This window comes from Osmerus mordax, chromosome 5 (genome assembly GCF_038355195.1).
Source record: "Osmerus mordax isolate fOsmMor3 chromosome 5, fOsmMor3.pri, whole genome shotgun sequence".
Taxonomy (NCBI): domain Eukaryota; kingdom Metazoa; phylum Chordata; class Actinopteri; order Osmeriformes; family Osmeridae; genus Osmerus; species Osmerus mordax.
The window spans coordinates 12551400-12568588 of record NC_090054.1 but is presented as its reverse complement, the minus strand read 5'-3'; the positions used below and the strand labels follow the sequence as shown (position 1 = coordinate 12568588).

At 44.7% G+C, this 17189-nt stretch overlaps 1 protein-coding gene across 1 annotated transcript in view; it reads right to left on the bottom strand.

The window, feature by feature from the left end:
* Positions 1-17189, bottom strand: part of col13a1 (collagen, type XIII, alpha 1) — a gene marked incomplete in the record, with an annotated part of 82478 nt that overhangs the window by 64189 nt on the left and 1100 nt on the right. The window contains 1 exon segment of the mRNA XM_067236013.1: positions 12998-13067. Coding sequence (XP_067092114.1) covers positions 12998-13067 — 70 coding nt within the window.

Sequence of the window (17189 nt, the reverse complement as noted above, 5' to 3'; positions counted from 1 at the left end):
GTATTCCCCTGCTGGGCTTGCTTGCTGACTTGTAATTGACAAGCGCCTGTTAAGCTTTTCCACTGTAATAAAGAGCAGAAGACCAGGGGGGCCCTATGGAGAAGCTTCACCCTTATTTCAGTCTCTGACCTGAACACCATGTCTACTGGGTTACACTTTCCCAGACCTTTACTGAGCCAACCCGGAGCTCTCATCTTTCAAAACAGATGCATTTGTACGTTTTCTTTATTGGACCAACTGGTGGAATGAAAAATAGATGCAGAAGTCGACCACACCAGCGAGGGCCATAACAGGACCCCTTGGAGGTGATTGGTTAACGATGACATTCGGTGTGTAAGGCCTGGATGGGTTTTGGTCTCCTACAGTGCCTGAACAAAATTCCACGGAAAACTCGAGTCTCATATAACAATGGAATTTGAGCAATTCGATCACCTCACTGTTCTTCTTATTCACACTCTTTTAAGCTGACCCTAGGTCCGCCACTTTGGGCTTCGGGTGTCGTGGTGGCTAGGCCATGATCCAGAACCTCTGGAAAATCCATAGAGCTTCTCCACATTTTTCTCCTTCACCTCGGAGGATTGACGCACTAACGGCTTTGCAAGGCAAACGGAGAGAAGCACAGCTCCTACGTGGGAGCTGCGCACATTCTTCTGTGGGGGAAAGGAATTTGACGCACCCTGGAGCTCACGTACAAGTCCACATACTGACAAAGCGTCTATTGAAGATGGAGTTGATTGTTTCCTTGAAGACCCACATTATGTTTAAAGGGGAAACCTAGGACTATGGGGGAGACAGAAAGAGAGAAAGCGAATAAGAGATAGAGAAAAGAGGGAGATAAAGAGAAAGAGAAAGAGAGAGAGAGAGAGAGAGAGAGAGAGAGAGAGAGAGAGAGAGAGAGAGAGAGAGAGAGAGAGAGAGAGAGAGAGAGAGAGAGAGAGAGGAAGAAGAACAAAAAAACTTTACCAGTTTTACCGTGTCTAATTAAATATGCAAGATGATCTCTCTGTGTCTCTCTCTCTGTATATTGGGTTTGCATTGTAACACATCATGGTTTGACCTCTTCACCAAACAACTCCTCGCAGCCTTACACTGAGAGAACTACCATGAGGTCGGCCATATTCCAAAGGATACAGGAGAATATATCAACAGTTCTGTTTGTTATGATTGCATGACAAATGTTTAACATGGGAACGCTATTATCGTCTTCCTGTCAATGATAAGGATCTCTAGAATGGGGAAAGTGACACGTGAAAGGGTGACAGAAGTGAAGAGTAAACCAAATCTGAGAGAAATGTGTACCTCAACATGACCTTTACTTCTAGTCTCCTGGACGCCACACAGGAAATATCAGTATTGACCCCTTGGCAGACCAAGACAGATGCTCATCATTCAAGTAAATAACCTGCCGCATACTTCATAATGAGTTGGCATCACATAGTGGTCACGCCACAAGCCAACCGAGCAATCATGCCCCTTGTACCTTCCCTAACCTGAACTTACTGAATCATGTTGTTCCCTAACAACTGAGTAATATTCTCCCACATGAATTACATTTAAGATCCTCCTCTCAACTGATAATCAGATGCCTTGGTTTTAACTTGAGGTGAGAGATGCCATTTCAAATAACATGGCTCAGTTCCAATGTGTGTGTGTGTGTGTGCATCCGCGCGTGTGTGTGCATGTGCAGGGTAGGCTGTAAACCAACTGATGAGGTAGAGGCTGACAGCCTTCAGCCAGGCCGGCCAAGACAAACAAAGAGAAGGAAACACTGCCTATCTTTTTAATAGGTCTAATTAGCTCTTAAGAGGATCAGAGGGGGGTGTTGAGAGGTTACGGGAAGTGGGTGGTAGTGTGTGTGTGTGTGTGTGTGGGGGGGGGGGGGGGGGCACAGGAACACCAGGGGTGAAGAGGTTTAGGAAGGATGATTAAGATAGTGCTAGGTAAAGACTGGACTACAATGTTCAACCGTCGACAATTGAGGCACTGGAGGGTAGGGAAAGGATGAGACAGGAAGAGAAAAAAAGAGACAGGGAAAGAGAGAGAGACAGGGACACAGAGAGACAGAGAAAGGGACACAGAGGAAGAGTGTGTCCCCCAACTCAAAGCACAGAGAGAGAGAGAGAGAGAGAGAGAGAGAGAGAGAGAGAGAGAGAGAGAGAGAGAGAGAGAGAGAGAGAGAGAGAGAGAGAGAGAGATAGAGAGACTAATCTGTATGTCCTCTGTCCTCCTAAAGCGCCTCTGAGATCTCCGGTGAATTTTCCCAGATCATCGGGGGGTAATTTTAGGGTAGAAGGGAGTGGGCAGGGTCGGGGGCAGGTTGACCCTAAGTGGAATCTTCTTTGGCCTGTAACAGATCCGTGAACTGGCGGTACCTTTGGTGTGTGTTTGTGATGCAGCACCAGTGCTCCCTTTAGTGTTCATCTTCCAGGAAAGGAAAGGATAGTTCCTAACTAGGACTATGATGGAATAGATGGTAGAGAAGATGGGTTGAGAAAACAGAGTCACATGAGCCTTGGTTCATATAAGCTCCTGATAGTGTTTCCACCCCACTGAACTGTTGTTGGTTACCGCCTTATGTCATGATTAGAGTAAAGCTTTAATTAGTGGTCAGAAGACAAAGCTAGTCAAACAGGGTGACATAGATGATTGCAACCTATATAACCTATGGCTCAAAAGAGATTACGTTATATCAGAAGTCCTGCCAGGCAATTAAAGTCACATTAAGCAAGTCTGCATTTCTACCAAGTCATGTCACCGTTTTAAGGGAAGTCGCCCATATAACGTGGCTGTGTGCATCAAAGATCCTGCAAGGTTATTGTTTCATATGAAAAGGCCATTGAGAGAAGGGGGGGAATGCATGGGCTATGAGCCCCAAGGCCGATCAGCGAAATCGGTGCCTGATGTTGTAACACAAAAGCAAAAGCGTAAACCTTCTCATATTTAGACATCTGGAAAGGTCCTTATTGATATAAAGACAGCATGAAAGCTTGGGCCTTTTATTAAGAAAAAACAATCCCTTCATTGATGTGACCTTGCTCCAGACGTCACGGGTATTTCAGAAACATTATAGAACAGCTCTCTGATGTGGGTAGCCACCATTACCTATACGTTTAGTAATTTATACATATTTAAAAAAGCATTGTATGGTTTTACGCAGGTACCGAAATATTATACAGTAACCTAATCCTAAAATGAGAGGATATTCTCTGGCTCAACTTCTTCAATGAAAAGTGAATCATTTATATGTTATTTTCAACATGGCTTTAAAGGTGTCACTTTGCGTTGATGGAGGGGTAATTTGTTATGGAGTTTCCATTCCAGTGGGCTATCAAAAATACCCACTAAAAGAACTCAACAGTCCAATCTTGGGAAAATGTGGAAAACCATTATTCGAGGACTGGGACAAAGTCCTATACAATTGCTCCATGTACCCATGAAATATAAGCCATGAGATCCAAACACTCAAATTTAAATAGCCATCTTCTTTTTTTTTTTTTTTTTTTACTTGTGTGATGTAATATGAAATGGACAGCCTCGTTGTGGTCTGTTAGAAGGGGCCCATGTTTGGTAGAGATGAGTATCCTGTACATCACATCTCTAAGCTTCACAGCTTAGGTTTCATAGCCCCCTACATTTCTGTGTCAGTATACAAGTGTATGTATGTGTGTGTGTTTATTCTCCAGACTAAAAGTCCTGATGTATTTACAAGTAACACATAAATAAATACCCAGACTTCTAGGATGCTAAATAATGTCTAAGAGACAAGGTTACAAACGATTCGTCAAGAAGCAAGTCAGAAATCAGAGGACCATTCCAACAACAACATCCCGAGCAAGTCCTCCAGTCCTCAGAAGTACGGCGACATCCATCCTTTAACGTTGGCAAACGAACTCATCCTCCCTTCATTAACTGTTGATGTTGCTGCCGGGACACAGTGCACTCACACAAGGCCGGGAGGGCAGTCCTTACACAAGCTTTTATCCATCAACAACAGTACAGGAGGGTTCCGCTCCTTCTTTCAATCAGAGGATGATGTGAAGCAGATGGCCCACTTCTTCAGGTCCATTAGCTGCGAGTACAACACATCCACACCATTAATAGCCCATATTAACAATCAAGGCGCCGGTGTTTTCATTGCACTCCGAGACATAAATTCAGGCAATCCTCAATGTGCGGTTGGTGGTGAGGGTGTGTGTGTGTGTGTGTGTTGCAGTGCGTATTTGACTTTTGGTCTTGAAGTCTGTAATTACTTGCAAACTAAAAAGGTGACACACGACCTTTTGTAAATGGCTTCTGCAGTTTCAACTACTGTACTGTTCCATTTACTGCCGTTGCCCTCTGGAGCCAATGGGAGAAATACAAGCTTTTCCCTCTGAGTTTCAATGAATTGTATTGTCGTTGGCAACCATCCCAGCTCTGTTAACATAAGAGCGTGCTCCCTGTGGGTTTGCTCGCTCGCCACGGTCCGCTACGATGCCCACAGGATGTCTGGAGTGAGCGAGGGGGCCTCCGCGGACGGTGCCAACACGAGATGGCCCTCTGGGAAATAGTGGGAAAGAGCATGTGTGTGGCTTTCTGTGTTTGTAATGTGGCAGTGTGTTTACAGTGTGCTTACAGTGTGTGTGTGTGTGGGTGTGTGTGTGTGTGCGCGTGTGCGCGTGTGTGTGTCGGCGTGCGTGTGTTTGTGTGTGCGTGTGTGTGCGTTTCGGTGGGGTCCCAGGCCTGGAAACCACACATTCACATGACACCTGGTATTTAGGCCCCACTCTTCCTGTAAACACCAATTATCAAACAAATGTATCTTAATTACACAAATGTGTTAAACTGCGTATAACTGAACAGTCTGGGGGGGGGGCAGCAGATCTGGTAGCATGTTTTGAAGCTAGTGTGTCACACAGCCTACAGGTGAGACCGCATATCATCAGGAGGGCAACCATGTCTGTGGTGACCGCACATTCTGCACAGTACAGAAATATACTCCAAATAAATAAATATCTGTAGCAACACTTTCATAACACTAAACAAAAACATCACAGTTCAGTATTATTGGCTAACTGAATTTCCAGTACGACTTCCCCATGGCGACTCGAGGGGCTACCACACCTACATTATAAGGATAAGGGTGTTCCACTGATTATAACATGATTAGCTTTCCATTACAACAACAGTTTTGCATTTGCAGCAATTCTGAATCGCTATTACATTTCATGCATAACTCACTCATTATGAAGCTATAAAAATCATCTGTGGGCACAGATGAGAGGGGTTGATACATAGAATAACCTTATTTTTTTTTTTAAGACTTCGGTTAGATTCATGCAATCCTTTGTATTGGTGCAGAGCAGACATCACGAATCTTGAAACATTTAGGCCTGTTGTGTACATCTTTGTTTGCCTTGCTTCCTTCTGTGTGAGTTGCTTCCTTTATATTGGAGTCACATTTTATTGGTAGATGTTTATTCTCATTTCCCAACCATCTGCTTACCTACTCACACTCTTCCAAACACCAGAGATTCATGGAATTGCATGTTTATTTTTGTTGGTTTAAATCCAAATGCAATTTTGAGAAAAATGTGCTCCTGCCTGCAGGTTTTCAATATTCAGCTCGCCACAGTCATGAAGATGTCAAATTCTCATGGACCACACATCTATACTGTTCTGCGATACAATTGAGAATAGCCATGGTATTTGAAATTTTCAAAGGAACGTCAGGGGTTACCATTTGACCAATGCCCGTTTACTGAGAGTCTGAAGGGGCCAACGTGGGCCAACCTTCTATTTGGCAAAACTCCATCTTCTTCATAGTTTATTTGCCAGGAAATCAGTCAATATGTAGACATGATTTCCGCCATGTGCATGCGCTGTCAGCAGCTCTTGACAAGTTCCAACCAAGCACACAGATATTAATTCAAGTAAACAATTCCTAAAGTTGGGTTAGACCACCGTAGCGTAGCATTGAATTGTGGTTTCTACCCCTTGATTTGACCGCAACTGTAAGCAAGAAAGCCAGTCTCAATTTCATTCGTTTTTTTTTTTTTCAATACAGCAATCTCAGCAGTAATTGTTCTGGGAGACTCAGTGGTTGTGGGGTCAGCTTGAATTACACCTAATTGCACCTCTACATATTCACTATCATGCTTTTATTTGTAAAAGGCAAAATGGCTGCCCACTTGTGACTTACTCGCTGAATGACTGCGCATTTCCTAAATCCCAATCACGCAGCATGCACAGAATAAGGTTAAATGATACCATTTCCATAATTCAATCCTCTACTTAGAATAAGCCTACATTTGGCACATGTCTGAGGTACTTTCATTTGAAAGAATCGGCACAAATCTTATTTGTCAAATACTCAATACAGAGTCCATACTTCACAGCATACGCTGTGTTTGCTCAGCTCTTTCTACAATTCAACACGGAAATGGCCAGCGGGGTAGACAAACAGCCTTAAAGGCGTCTCTTCCTGAGTAGAGCATTAAGAGTTGGCCGTTAAAGTTCTACAAACAAGATGCTAACAGGTTTAGGATGTGGAAGCTGTATCGGTGTTGGAACAGTGGGAGGGGATTGGGCAAACTCTTTGACCAGGACCAGGATCTTGATCGGAAAACCAGATGGTCAACTGGAATTCTACTGTGTCTCAGTGTCTCCCTCACCTACCGTACCTCAGAGGGGTGTGTTACTTTCTCTTCCTTCGCCCTCTGAACACTCCCCAATCCTCTAACCGTTCCCTCTTTCTCTCGGCTAAAATGTTCAACGTTTCTGTTGAATGCGTACACCATTATCCCTCCCGTGTTGAGCTTCCTGTTTCTGGAACTCTTCCATCCGTCCGACACACTTTCCTCCATCCTTCCCTCTCTCCTTCTGTCCCCCCACACTGGTCAGTCTCCTCTCTCTCTCTCTCTCTCTCTCTCTCTCTCTCTCTCTCTCTCTCTCTCTCTCTCTCTCTCTCTCTCTCTCTCTCTCTCTCTCTCTCCCTCTCTCTCTCTCTGGGACCAGCGGCAGCCCCACCCCAAGTATGGCTGCACACTGGCAGCTGCTGTGAAAACTAATCACAGGCGAAGAAAGGGGATCTGCTGGCCGCTCTTCCTGTCAGCAGACATGTCAAGGTGAACTTGGGGGACTCCTTAAATAACCACCCCAGCGACCCCATGCTCCCCCCCTTCCCCCTCCATCGGTGCAAAGATTAGAGGAAGCCTCTTGTTTACAAGGGTCATGGGGGGGGGGGGACTTTTATCGACAGCAATTGGATGGATGGGGTGATTATGAAAAGGTTTGAGAAAAAATGAACAGGGGTGGACAGGTGTAACTGACCCCCTCCCCTGAAGATTTTGTTCTCAGTTAGCTCATTTTCTTTCAATGAACAGAACTGTCTGTCCTTATGGACTCTCTCCCACCCCCCACCCTCGACCCCCGACCCCCCACTACACCAGACATTACTCACACACTCTTCCTCTCTTGCACTTACACACAGACAGTTTTTTTTTCCCTACTCTCTTTGATCTGGCACTAGGTGCTGCTTTGGTCTGTCAGCAGGCTGGCTATGGGCATACTCTGAGAGCTCTGCGTGCCAGCTACCCAAATGTGCCCTACAAGCCAAACCAGCATGCTGGCAATGGAGCCTGTCTGACAAGTGTTTGTACCTTGAGCAATAAAATAAAGTCACAATGTTTTCACACAGCACCGTCTCCCCAAGCGCCGCTCCACTTATAAGCAGGTCAAATTTAGATTGACGGACAGGCACAACTAAGCTTCTTTCACTGCAAATGTCCAGTCACTAAGAATAGATGTGTCCATGTCCACTGTAATGTTTGAGTAAACACAACTCTGTTGTTGAGTGCAATATTGTGCTGGCGATAAATAACTGGAATCGATTCTGATGGCTTAAAATAGGTGGCCGAAATGATGAGCTACTGGGTTTTCATGTCCATTGTTCCAATAACAAACCTTTGGAGCCTTATTCTTTGTTCCCCCTCCGCACACCAACCGTGCTGCCTAATGTCAATGTGACACATTGCGGACAAGAGGGATCGAAAAAATGATGTCTATGTCATGCAGCTCTTTAAATCTGTCTATCATGCCCGGCCCCATCCCAGATGGTGTGTGTATGCAAGTCTGTGTGTGTGCGTGTGCGGGTGTGTGTGTGTAAGTGGGCCCTGGCGGGTGGCAGCGGCAGCCCTGCTGCCCGTCTCATTCACCATTATTCTGGCAGGGGGGGGGGGGCGGGGAGGGTGAATGGAAGAGGGGTGAGGGTCAGCTATGCCTACGACGCCAGGCTGCCAGCCTGTGTGGCATTAGGAGGAGGGGGAGGGGGCGGGCAGGCGGCAAGGGGGGGGGGGGGGTCTGTTCTCTGATTACAATCCAGCGAACACACTGGATGCAGCTTCCTCTCGGAGCTCGGCCAGGTAAATTGTCAAAGCCCACTTCCTCCCTCTCTAGCAGTGGGCTTAGAAGGCCTTTACCTCCCCTTCTCCCTGCCCCCTTTCCTGCTATCCTTTCTCATTCACTCCATCCCCCCTTTTTAACCAGGATTAATCCCCCCAGATAAGGGGTACGTAAGCTACAGCAGGGCCCTGCTCTGCAGTAATGCACGGAAGATAAGGGCCGTGTTATCCAGTCCCAGGAAGTGGCTGAACGAGTGCCAGTGACACGCTCTTCCCAAGATAGAACTCTAGTCACTTCGCATACATAAACACACACACACAGGGTCAGGAGTACGCAAACTCACACACACCTGTGCACACTCTCTCTCTCTGACACATACCCGCAACTCCCGCCCCCTTTGACTCCAAGCATGGCTCCCACCATTGTCGTCCCCAGGCACAAAGCAACTAAATCCGAGGAGTTAGGGTTATTTGATGGAGCGGAAAGAGTATCGCCAAGCAAAATGAGGAGGGTACCGAGTTTGCCTTTTCTTTCCTTCTTCTGACTTGACATCCAAGAAAGTCCGCTTCAGTTTGTCCCACAACAACGTGGCCTGGATTCAATCATGCTGTTATCACGGTCTTGGCTTTTATCTATTCTTTGATTGACAACTTGATAACCACTTCAATAAAAAAAGAGTACAAGTATCTAAGTTAATTTTATGATCGTTCAATTAATCCCGATTAGTCAGTTTCATCCACAACATGCGTGACTACTTCGATGGCAATAAATATTCACGTAAACACTGTTGGTGAGTGTTGGACAGGGCTGATAAACACTCACTCTCACGTATTTTCATAGCCGTAAATCTTAGGGGGGTTAACGTATACACACTGTATCCTCCGTGGGAGAAACACACCGCTTTTAACAATGCTCCAATTACAGATCGCTCCCTCCTCTCCCGCTCTTGTTTATCTGACTGGGCCACGGACTTCCTGACCTTTTGCTTGATGTTCACATTCGCACCATGTCCCACATATGAAATATGAAATGTTCCTACATCTTGGTTCCTTAGACTTTGGATACACTTATTTTTTATTACCTCCTGTACCAGTACATTCAGGCCAAACATTTGTTTTAGATGTATATGTTTTATTTGTATTTCATAACACAGCCACAGCAAATATGTCATCCTCTTAAGAAGGATGTGATATATTTTATTGGGATTCTCAACCTCTACTGCCAAATACTGCAAAAACGAATCAATGCAAACAAAGTTAACTGGCATTTACAATATCTACAGTATGTGGTTAGCTGTTCGTCAAAAACTAAAGGCATGCAAGTCATTAAAATGTCTGATTAATGCCAATTCATGCCAATCAAAATAAAGTCTTAAACCATAAGGCTTTGTGGAATATTCTAATCCAGGCTAAGAATGTGCTCTTTCTCTGAACCAGCTTGGTCAACATGTGACTGTGAGCTAATTGGAAGGTGACACACATAGGGCTTTAGCCGTCCCGTCAATGGTGCCATGTTTAGATATGAGAACATGCAATGCTTCACTCAGAGGGATGTACACATCTCCGCATAGCCAGACTGTTGACATGAAAGCACTCAGCGATTGAAAATGTCTGACTTGTTTATTTCCGACAACCCCTCTTAAAAATAGAATGTTTGAGTACCGGTAAGGAGTTGGGCAATGTTGTTGTTACAAAAGCAGAAGTCGCAACATACACGTGTGACAGACTTTATTGTTAACGTAAAAACGTGAACGCTGAATATATGAGCAAATACCCACCTTACTCTGCTTTTAGCATGTCCGTACATGAGGTGATTGTTCACTGGCTCACAAACATGTCAAGCCCAGAATAATACCAAGTGTCCTTCAACTGACAGCCCAAAACCTCCTCGACATGACACAGGAAACGCTATTTATGTTATTTTCCTTGTGTTCAAAAGACAGGTGAGGCATTTCAACATAACTTCAACAGAAAGTCAGATTCAACTTCTGGGTCAATATCTAACACATTGTTTACGCTGATTTGACTTCTGGGAGAACATTTCGATGTAGCCTCGGCCTAAATAAACCTTTTTGGAAAACAAAAGCCTACAAAGTATAAGGATTCCACTTTGTGATGAACGACGCTCATTAATCTGTTCCCTGAGTTCATCAATCTTCAATTCTTTAACCACTATACCTCAGCCGCACAATTACACGCCATAACATATAGGCTAAATTACAATAGTGGCTTGCTCTCTTGTCTTAGGGTCTGTTCACGGGGGCCTCTTGAGGACCAGGGAAGTGGGCTCGCTATGGCTCTGGTCGCCCGGCACTGAAAATAAACAAAGGAATGGGAGCCATCTGAACGCTGTGTGCCGCTCTTTGATTGGCAGTAGCCAGGTGGGCGCTGGGAGCACTGTATAGCCATACATATACATATCCCACAGTGCACCGCAGCGAGGGTGGAGGGCTGGAGCCATTGGGCCGTCCAGGGGCCCTGTGTCATTGTTGAAAGGGACATCAATGGAGAGGTCTTTACACAATAAGAGTGGAGGTGATGGATGGTAGGCCGTAATCCTGGAATAAGAGCAAGACGATAGCCTTTAGAATATCCGTAGCCTATGGTGCAAAGCCGTAAGGTCACAGTAGATATATGTTGTAGCCCCACCACCTAAAAAACGCTTCCCTGTGTGAGGCTGATGCATTTCGTCGACGTCGAGCCAGACCTTATGCAATATGTGGGTTCAAAACAACACAGCACGTCTTCTCAGGATCCTTTCACAGCAGTCTGAGCTGTGGGACCGGGAACTCACAAACAGTCGGCTCTGCCCATAAAACACACCGACCATCTGGGATGGTCAGAGTTGAAAGAGCTCCCCACACCTGCAACACGAGGCCCTCGTCTCCGGGGCTGTGACTGCGTGTGCGTCCCAACCGCTCTTCAGAGGACCTCCAAAGACATTCACTGACCCGTTAAAAGCCTAGCATCCTATTGACAAGGCCAATTAGCACTAATGTGTGGACGCTCTCACGCCCCCTGGTTCTCACAGACGTGTTTGGCTCAGGCGAGCAGGCAGACATATGTGGGCCCACGTGAAAATGTTCAAACGCACACAAACACACAAAACCATGACAACAAACACACAGAGACACACGTAAGGTTCACGGACACCGTGACGTGGAGAATAATATAATCATATGCAGAGCCTCACGGACATTGGCATTCCCAAATCCTTCAGTGTCCTGCAGACAGACTCGACACTGCGTAATTACTTAATGAGTGACACCGGGATAGGGGAGCAGGGAAACAGGTGTCTGTGGTGACTGAGGTGGCTTCTCAAATGGGAGTCACACACAATTCTCAGTACAGCTCATTCACTTCAGTTAACCTAACTGGGATCTGAAAACACACACGGAATTCTACTTGAATGGAATAATGTTTTAATGTCGTTCCAAAACAAAGACTACGCCAGCATAATTCAAGTCCAAGGATAAGATTTTAAATCTTTCAATTCCACGGGTCACAATGTTACACCACAATGGGACAACACTGTGTGTAGAGGGTGGCGGATATGGCTAGTTATCAGTGGGATGCCTTGCCATCCTTACCCAGGAATGCCCTGATGATGGCACCTCGTCACGCCAGATTCCATCATGAACCAATGTGACACAGAATGCCCTCTGCTGCAACCATTGTCAAATGCCACTGACCCAACTGTGCCCAAAATACACCTCCACCTGTCGTCATGGTGAAGCTGGCCCGAGGGCACAAGTGCAAAATGAGGGCACCAGTTGGCATGCATAGTATCAAGTGTGGCAGATAGTGGTATACTAGTAAAACCTGTTGGATATCCTTGCATTTGTTGTCCCTTCCTGACACTGCGAGGGGAATCCGTCATTGTGCCTTACTGCCCCAGCTACTATGACTGGGTATCCATTTACACTCTACTTTGATCTTTGAGGCATTTTTTTTTACCCTCTAACCTTGCTGCGATACTGTGTTTGTACAAACTGTTTGTATTGTTTGCCTCCGTGTCCGTAATGAGAGATTTCACACAGTTAAGAAAACAAAAGCTTTGCATGCGCATGAGCCATTAGTTACCCTCACGGAGGTGCCTTCGATCATAAAAACGTCATTACCTGCCTAAAGGTGTTATAAACCAACGGAGATAACCCTGACTTCTCTCACCTTACACTGATTGCATGGGAGTTGCACACTGTTCCCATTGACGACCAAACTAACATAAATGATACCATCCCACTAGTAAAACCAAACTCTGAATGAGGCCCTTCAACTGTAAACAAGAGAAGCCTTTGTGCGAAAAACCCTTCCTCCAAAAGATCCTTATATGATTTTCTCAGGTAACAAACACCTTTAGGGGAAGATCTCACTAACAGGGATCAATATCTCACCCCTAGGCAGTAGCCAAGCGCCATAAACGTCCCACCCCTACTACTCCTACCTACTTAAGGTAGTGACCCATATAAAGAGGGCAAATTCCCCTCACCCAGAGGGAGGAAACCAAAGCAAGATTTGAGCGGCTGTGATTAGTGGCGGTGGCTGAAAAAGACTCTTAACTACACCAGAGCGGAGCCCAGCTCAGAGGTGAGCCGAGTGGATAAAGGAGGACTTACCTGGTGGACACACACAGCTCTGGGTCACGTCCCTGGCCTCTCGTGTCTTGGGAAGCCGAGCAGCTAGTTTCTAGAGAAGAGAGGAGACAGAGGGGAGTGTCAGAGCAAGCATGATCAAAACGTCTCTAATTCAATGTTATCGGATGTGTTCATGCCCTGTCAAAGGCATACAACTGACATACTGTTGATGAAGCCTAAAACAAATGACACAGACCCTTAACTTCAGACGAAGGGTGTTCACATCTTAGTCAAGGAATGGTTCCGTTTTTACAGCTGACCTCAATAAACAAACAACAGTGATTCCATGATCTGACCCTGTGCAGACACACAAGCACATCCCCACTGCACACAGCCATCCAGAGCCATTCAGTGTACTTACTGTCAGAGGAATGTCAGAGTGCTGTTTCGATGCTTCTAACAGGTTTTAGGGTTGATGTTAATAGTGTTCTGCAATTCTGAACCATGTCATCTCATACTGTTTAAAGTTGGATTTTTTACATTATGCTATTTTTAACAAAGGCATAGCAGTCAAACTTTATACAAGGGAAACCAAAACCCTTCATATATCAACTTTCTGAACAACCACAAATATATAGTGTGTGCTGTATAGTACTGTAGCTTTTCTGTAAATGGTCCTGACTGAGGTCTTGGAGGGAATTGGGTTGTTGAAGTCTGAGTCCAACTTGCCAGACTCTTTCTCTAAAAATGTGTCTGGCTCAAGATTCAAAGTCACCCCAATGTTACAAAACTCTCATGGCAAATCACTCTCGGACTGCACTTCTGGACTTTCTGCTCTTAACAAACTTTATATTAATCATAAATAGTTACAGGAAGTTATTTGGCTGATACCGTGCTGGCACAGCTCCCTCCCTCCCTCTCTCTCAGCTGGAGAACTCTTTAGAAAGAGAACGACCCACCTCTCTGAGTAGACAGCCCTTTTAGTTCCTAATCTCCAAAGTGGCAGGTTAAACCTTGAACAAAATGACACTAACTGGAATTTTGGAAAACAGTCTTTCACCTGGATTATGTCAAGCAAAAATGCAATACTGAGAACACATTGCTAATGGGAATCCGAGCAGAGGAAACACACTAAAAGCTGCCCAAAAACCACATGAAGGCTCACCATTGAAAACCCAAAGCACTTTCGGTCACCACTGCACACAGCGAACTGGGAGAAGCTGCATGACAAAACGAAACATCAAAAGAACCCATCCTGCACAATTGGTTCATATCGTGGTTTCCTGTGGAGTGTCTGTGGTCTGACAATGGCAAGGGCAGTCTCACTCGAGGGAGATAAAAAGACGTCTCCTATGTAATGTGCATGGATGTGGAGGGGGTACAGTGTTTATGATGCACACTGCAATCACAGCAGCTGATGTCCTCTGGCCTTTTGGGAACGGGGTGAACAAGGGATGAGGGGAAGAGAGGGTGGGAAGGAGGGGTAGAGAGAGGGGGATGCATTCTCCGCCTCTCTGCCTCCCCACTCTAATGGTAACCCGATGCCGGAGGTTTTTGATCTGGTTTTAACATTCTATTTTAAAAGGATGACAAAACGTTTTGGAAATCTCAAAGTTGGATTATTACTCAGGGAGTCCAGGGGCTTTGGGTGCTCAGGGGTCCTTTCGCCAGAGCATTTTGCGTGATGGTGACCCACTATCATGGCCACATCTCTATTACCAAACTTGGTGGGACTGAGGAACCATGGGACTTTGAGGTATATTTCTGTAGTTCCTTACGGAAACCTACACCCATATTTGACTCATGCTGATTTCTCTAGCAGATGAGCTATTAGCACTTGGGTGTCATCAATCACATGGTATTAAACCTTTACTACCAGGTCATAAGACATCTTATTGATCTTCTTGTTCAGTTAGCCGGTTTGCTTAAATGTACCATTTATCAGAATCAGAATAGTGTTTAAAGTAAGTAGTCACAAACAAGGAATTTACTTTGGTGGGCAGGTGCATACAGTAAACATAATAAACAAGATAAAATGTAGAAAATGTCAAACAAAATACTGGCAGAGCTATATAATAAAATATAAAATACGATAAAATAATATAGAATAAAATAATATGGAATAAAAAATAATACTGAATGTGGTAAAGTGACAGGGTAACATGGAAGATGTTATAGGAATTGCTTGCCTGATGTAAATTATGCACCCCTCATACTAAGATGTTTTTACAACTTTGGGTTGTAAAATCAGGTAAAGAAGCTTTAGTAGTCTCCAGTTGTCTCAAAGGTCCAAAATCAGCACGCACTAGAATGCAATACGGAACTATTGCATTGGTTGCTATTTGGAAACATGAAAATGTATGAGGTGCTACATGCAGTTTAACATTGACAAAGGTGCTTCATAATCATTTGTGGTGTAGTGCTTTTAGTCCTAATCCTTTGTTTAAATTATTCAACGAGGTAAAGCACCCGCTTTCCAAGCCTTCTGAAATGCTATGCAGAATGAGGCTCTGACTGACAGTATACCGTAATAATTGTGATAAATCACAGAGGTTGCATGGACACTTCTCTTATAGTGGGCTGTTTGCATTCGACTGTCCACAAATAGGTTATTGTAGTGCACACACACACACACCAAAGCATTCACACACACCACATACACACATTAGACTTCTGCACCCACACACAAACAGAAAAAAGCACAAACACTTGCATTCCTCCACGAGCTACAGAAACAGATGAAGCACAGGAGATGACTGTTGTGTGTGTGTAGGTCTGTGTGTGTGTGTGCAGGTGTGTTTGTGTGCTCTGTCAGTCTTCCTGGCCAAAGTGCCTCAACACTACATATAGTTTACACTGTGCTGGGTGACGGATCAGTTGGGAACAGAGCGCAGAAACCTGTGCAGAGGGCGCCCGTATTTCTCCCTTTTCCACACCTCCGTTTCTGGCCTGAAACTAACACCGAGCTTGAGCACCTCGAAATGTGTGCTAGGCCTCAGTGCGGCCTGTGGAGACCACTTTGCGGTTAATTGTAAATGTTAAACAGGCCACTTTTAGGGTGAGATAATGGTGTATTCAGGGGGGGTGCGTGTTTTTGGGGTTGGAGGTGCATGAGTGAGCACAAGGGAAGGGAGTAAGAGCATTTGTCATTTTTTCACCATTTGATTTAGCATCTGATGATTTAAAATTAAAAGTTTCAGGGACAGTGAACAAGCTTCTGCCCAAACAAACTAAAGAGAGAAAAATGTGTGCTTTGAAAATAAGTAAAAATCCCCACTTTGTGATTAACTGAGAATCCCTACTATTAAGAAAAAAAGTGTTCTTAATAGTAATTTAAACAGCATAGAGAGTGGCTTATGTAAGACTACGTGTAGATCCACAAGTAAGTGACAAAAAGGCTGAAACATTTTCCCGTAAGCTGTGGGAAACTGTCCTGGTCCCGAAAAAATCATGGAAAATAGTGGGAAATAATTTAAACTGGTACAGAGGAGATTTTCCAAAGAGTTATCCAACTACAAGTCAATTAGAAGAAAAAAAGAGGCACTGGACTGTGTTGTGTGAGAAGGCAAGCTTCCATGAACGACCACATCTGTTGTTGCACACATTAATAATGGGTATTTATATAAACAGTCCTAAACAAAGGGATGGACTAAGACGCCTGAGGCAAGATCTTCTTTATCGGGCCCCAGCTCCCTAAAAACACTTCATTCAACCTGGAATATTAGTCACATGCATGAAATAAACAAAGTTGTAAATCTCCTCCCTTGCATGACTTGTAACATATTTTCTATCTACCATTTGAATTTGGAAGTTGTCTTTGGTCATCACTTCTTTAGCAGCACCTTGACAGCTGTGGTGACCAGGCCTGCAGTGAACAGCTGAGTTCTGGCACCATACAGAGGGCTTTTGGAAACCGGCCCCGACATAAAGACCATTTACGACGCACTTAGTGAGAGTGAAGGGGGCATGATGAACAAAGGTATGCTAAAGTAAACACGGCAAGGGAAAACCTGGGCACTGCGGGACTTCAATAACGGGAGAAGATGTTAGTATAGCTGTGGAAGTGGTCAATTTAAGGGCTACGTCTGGATGCGTTGAAAACATGGTTACTCTGTGTTCTAAACCGTGATTCTAAAGCAATGAACTCAGATAATTCCTTTAGTAAATTACTAAAATGTATTGGGGTGATAATAGGGATATTACCTGTGATCACACAGAGCAAATACAACCCGCC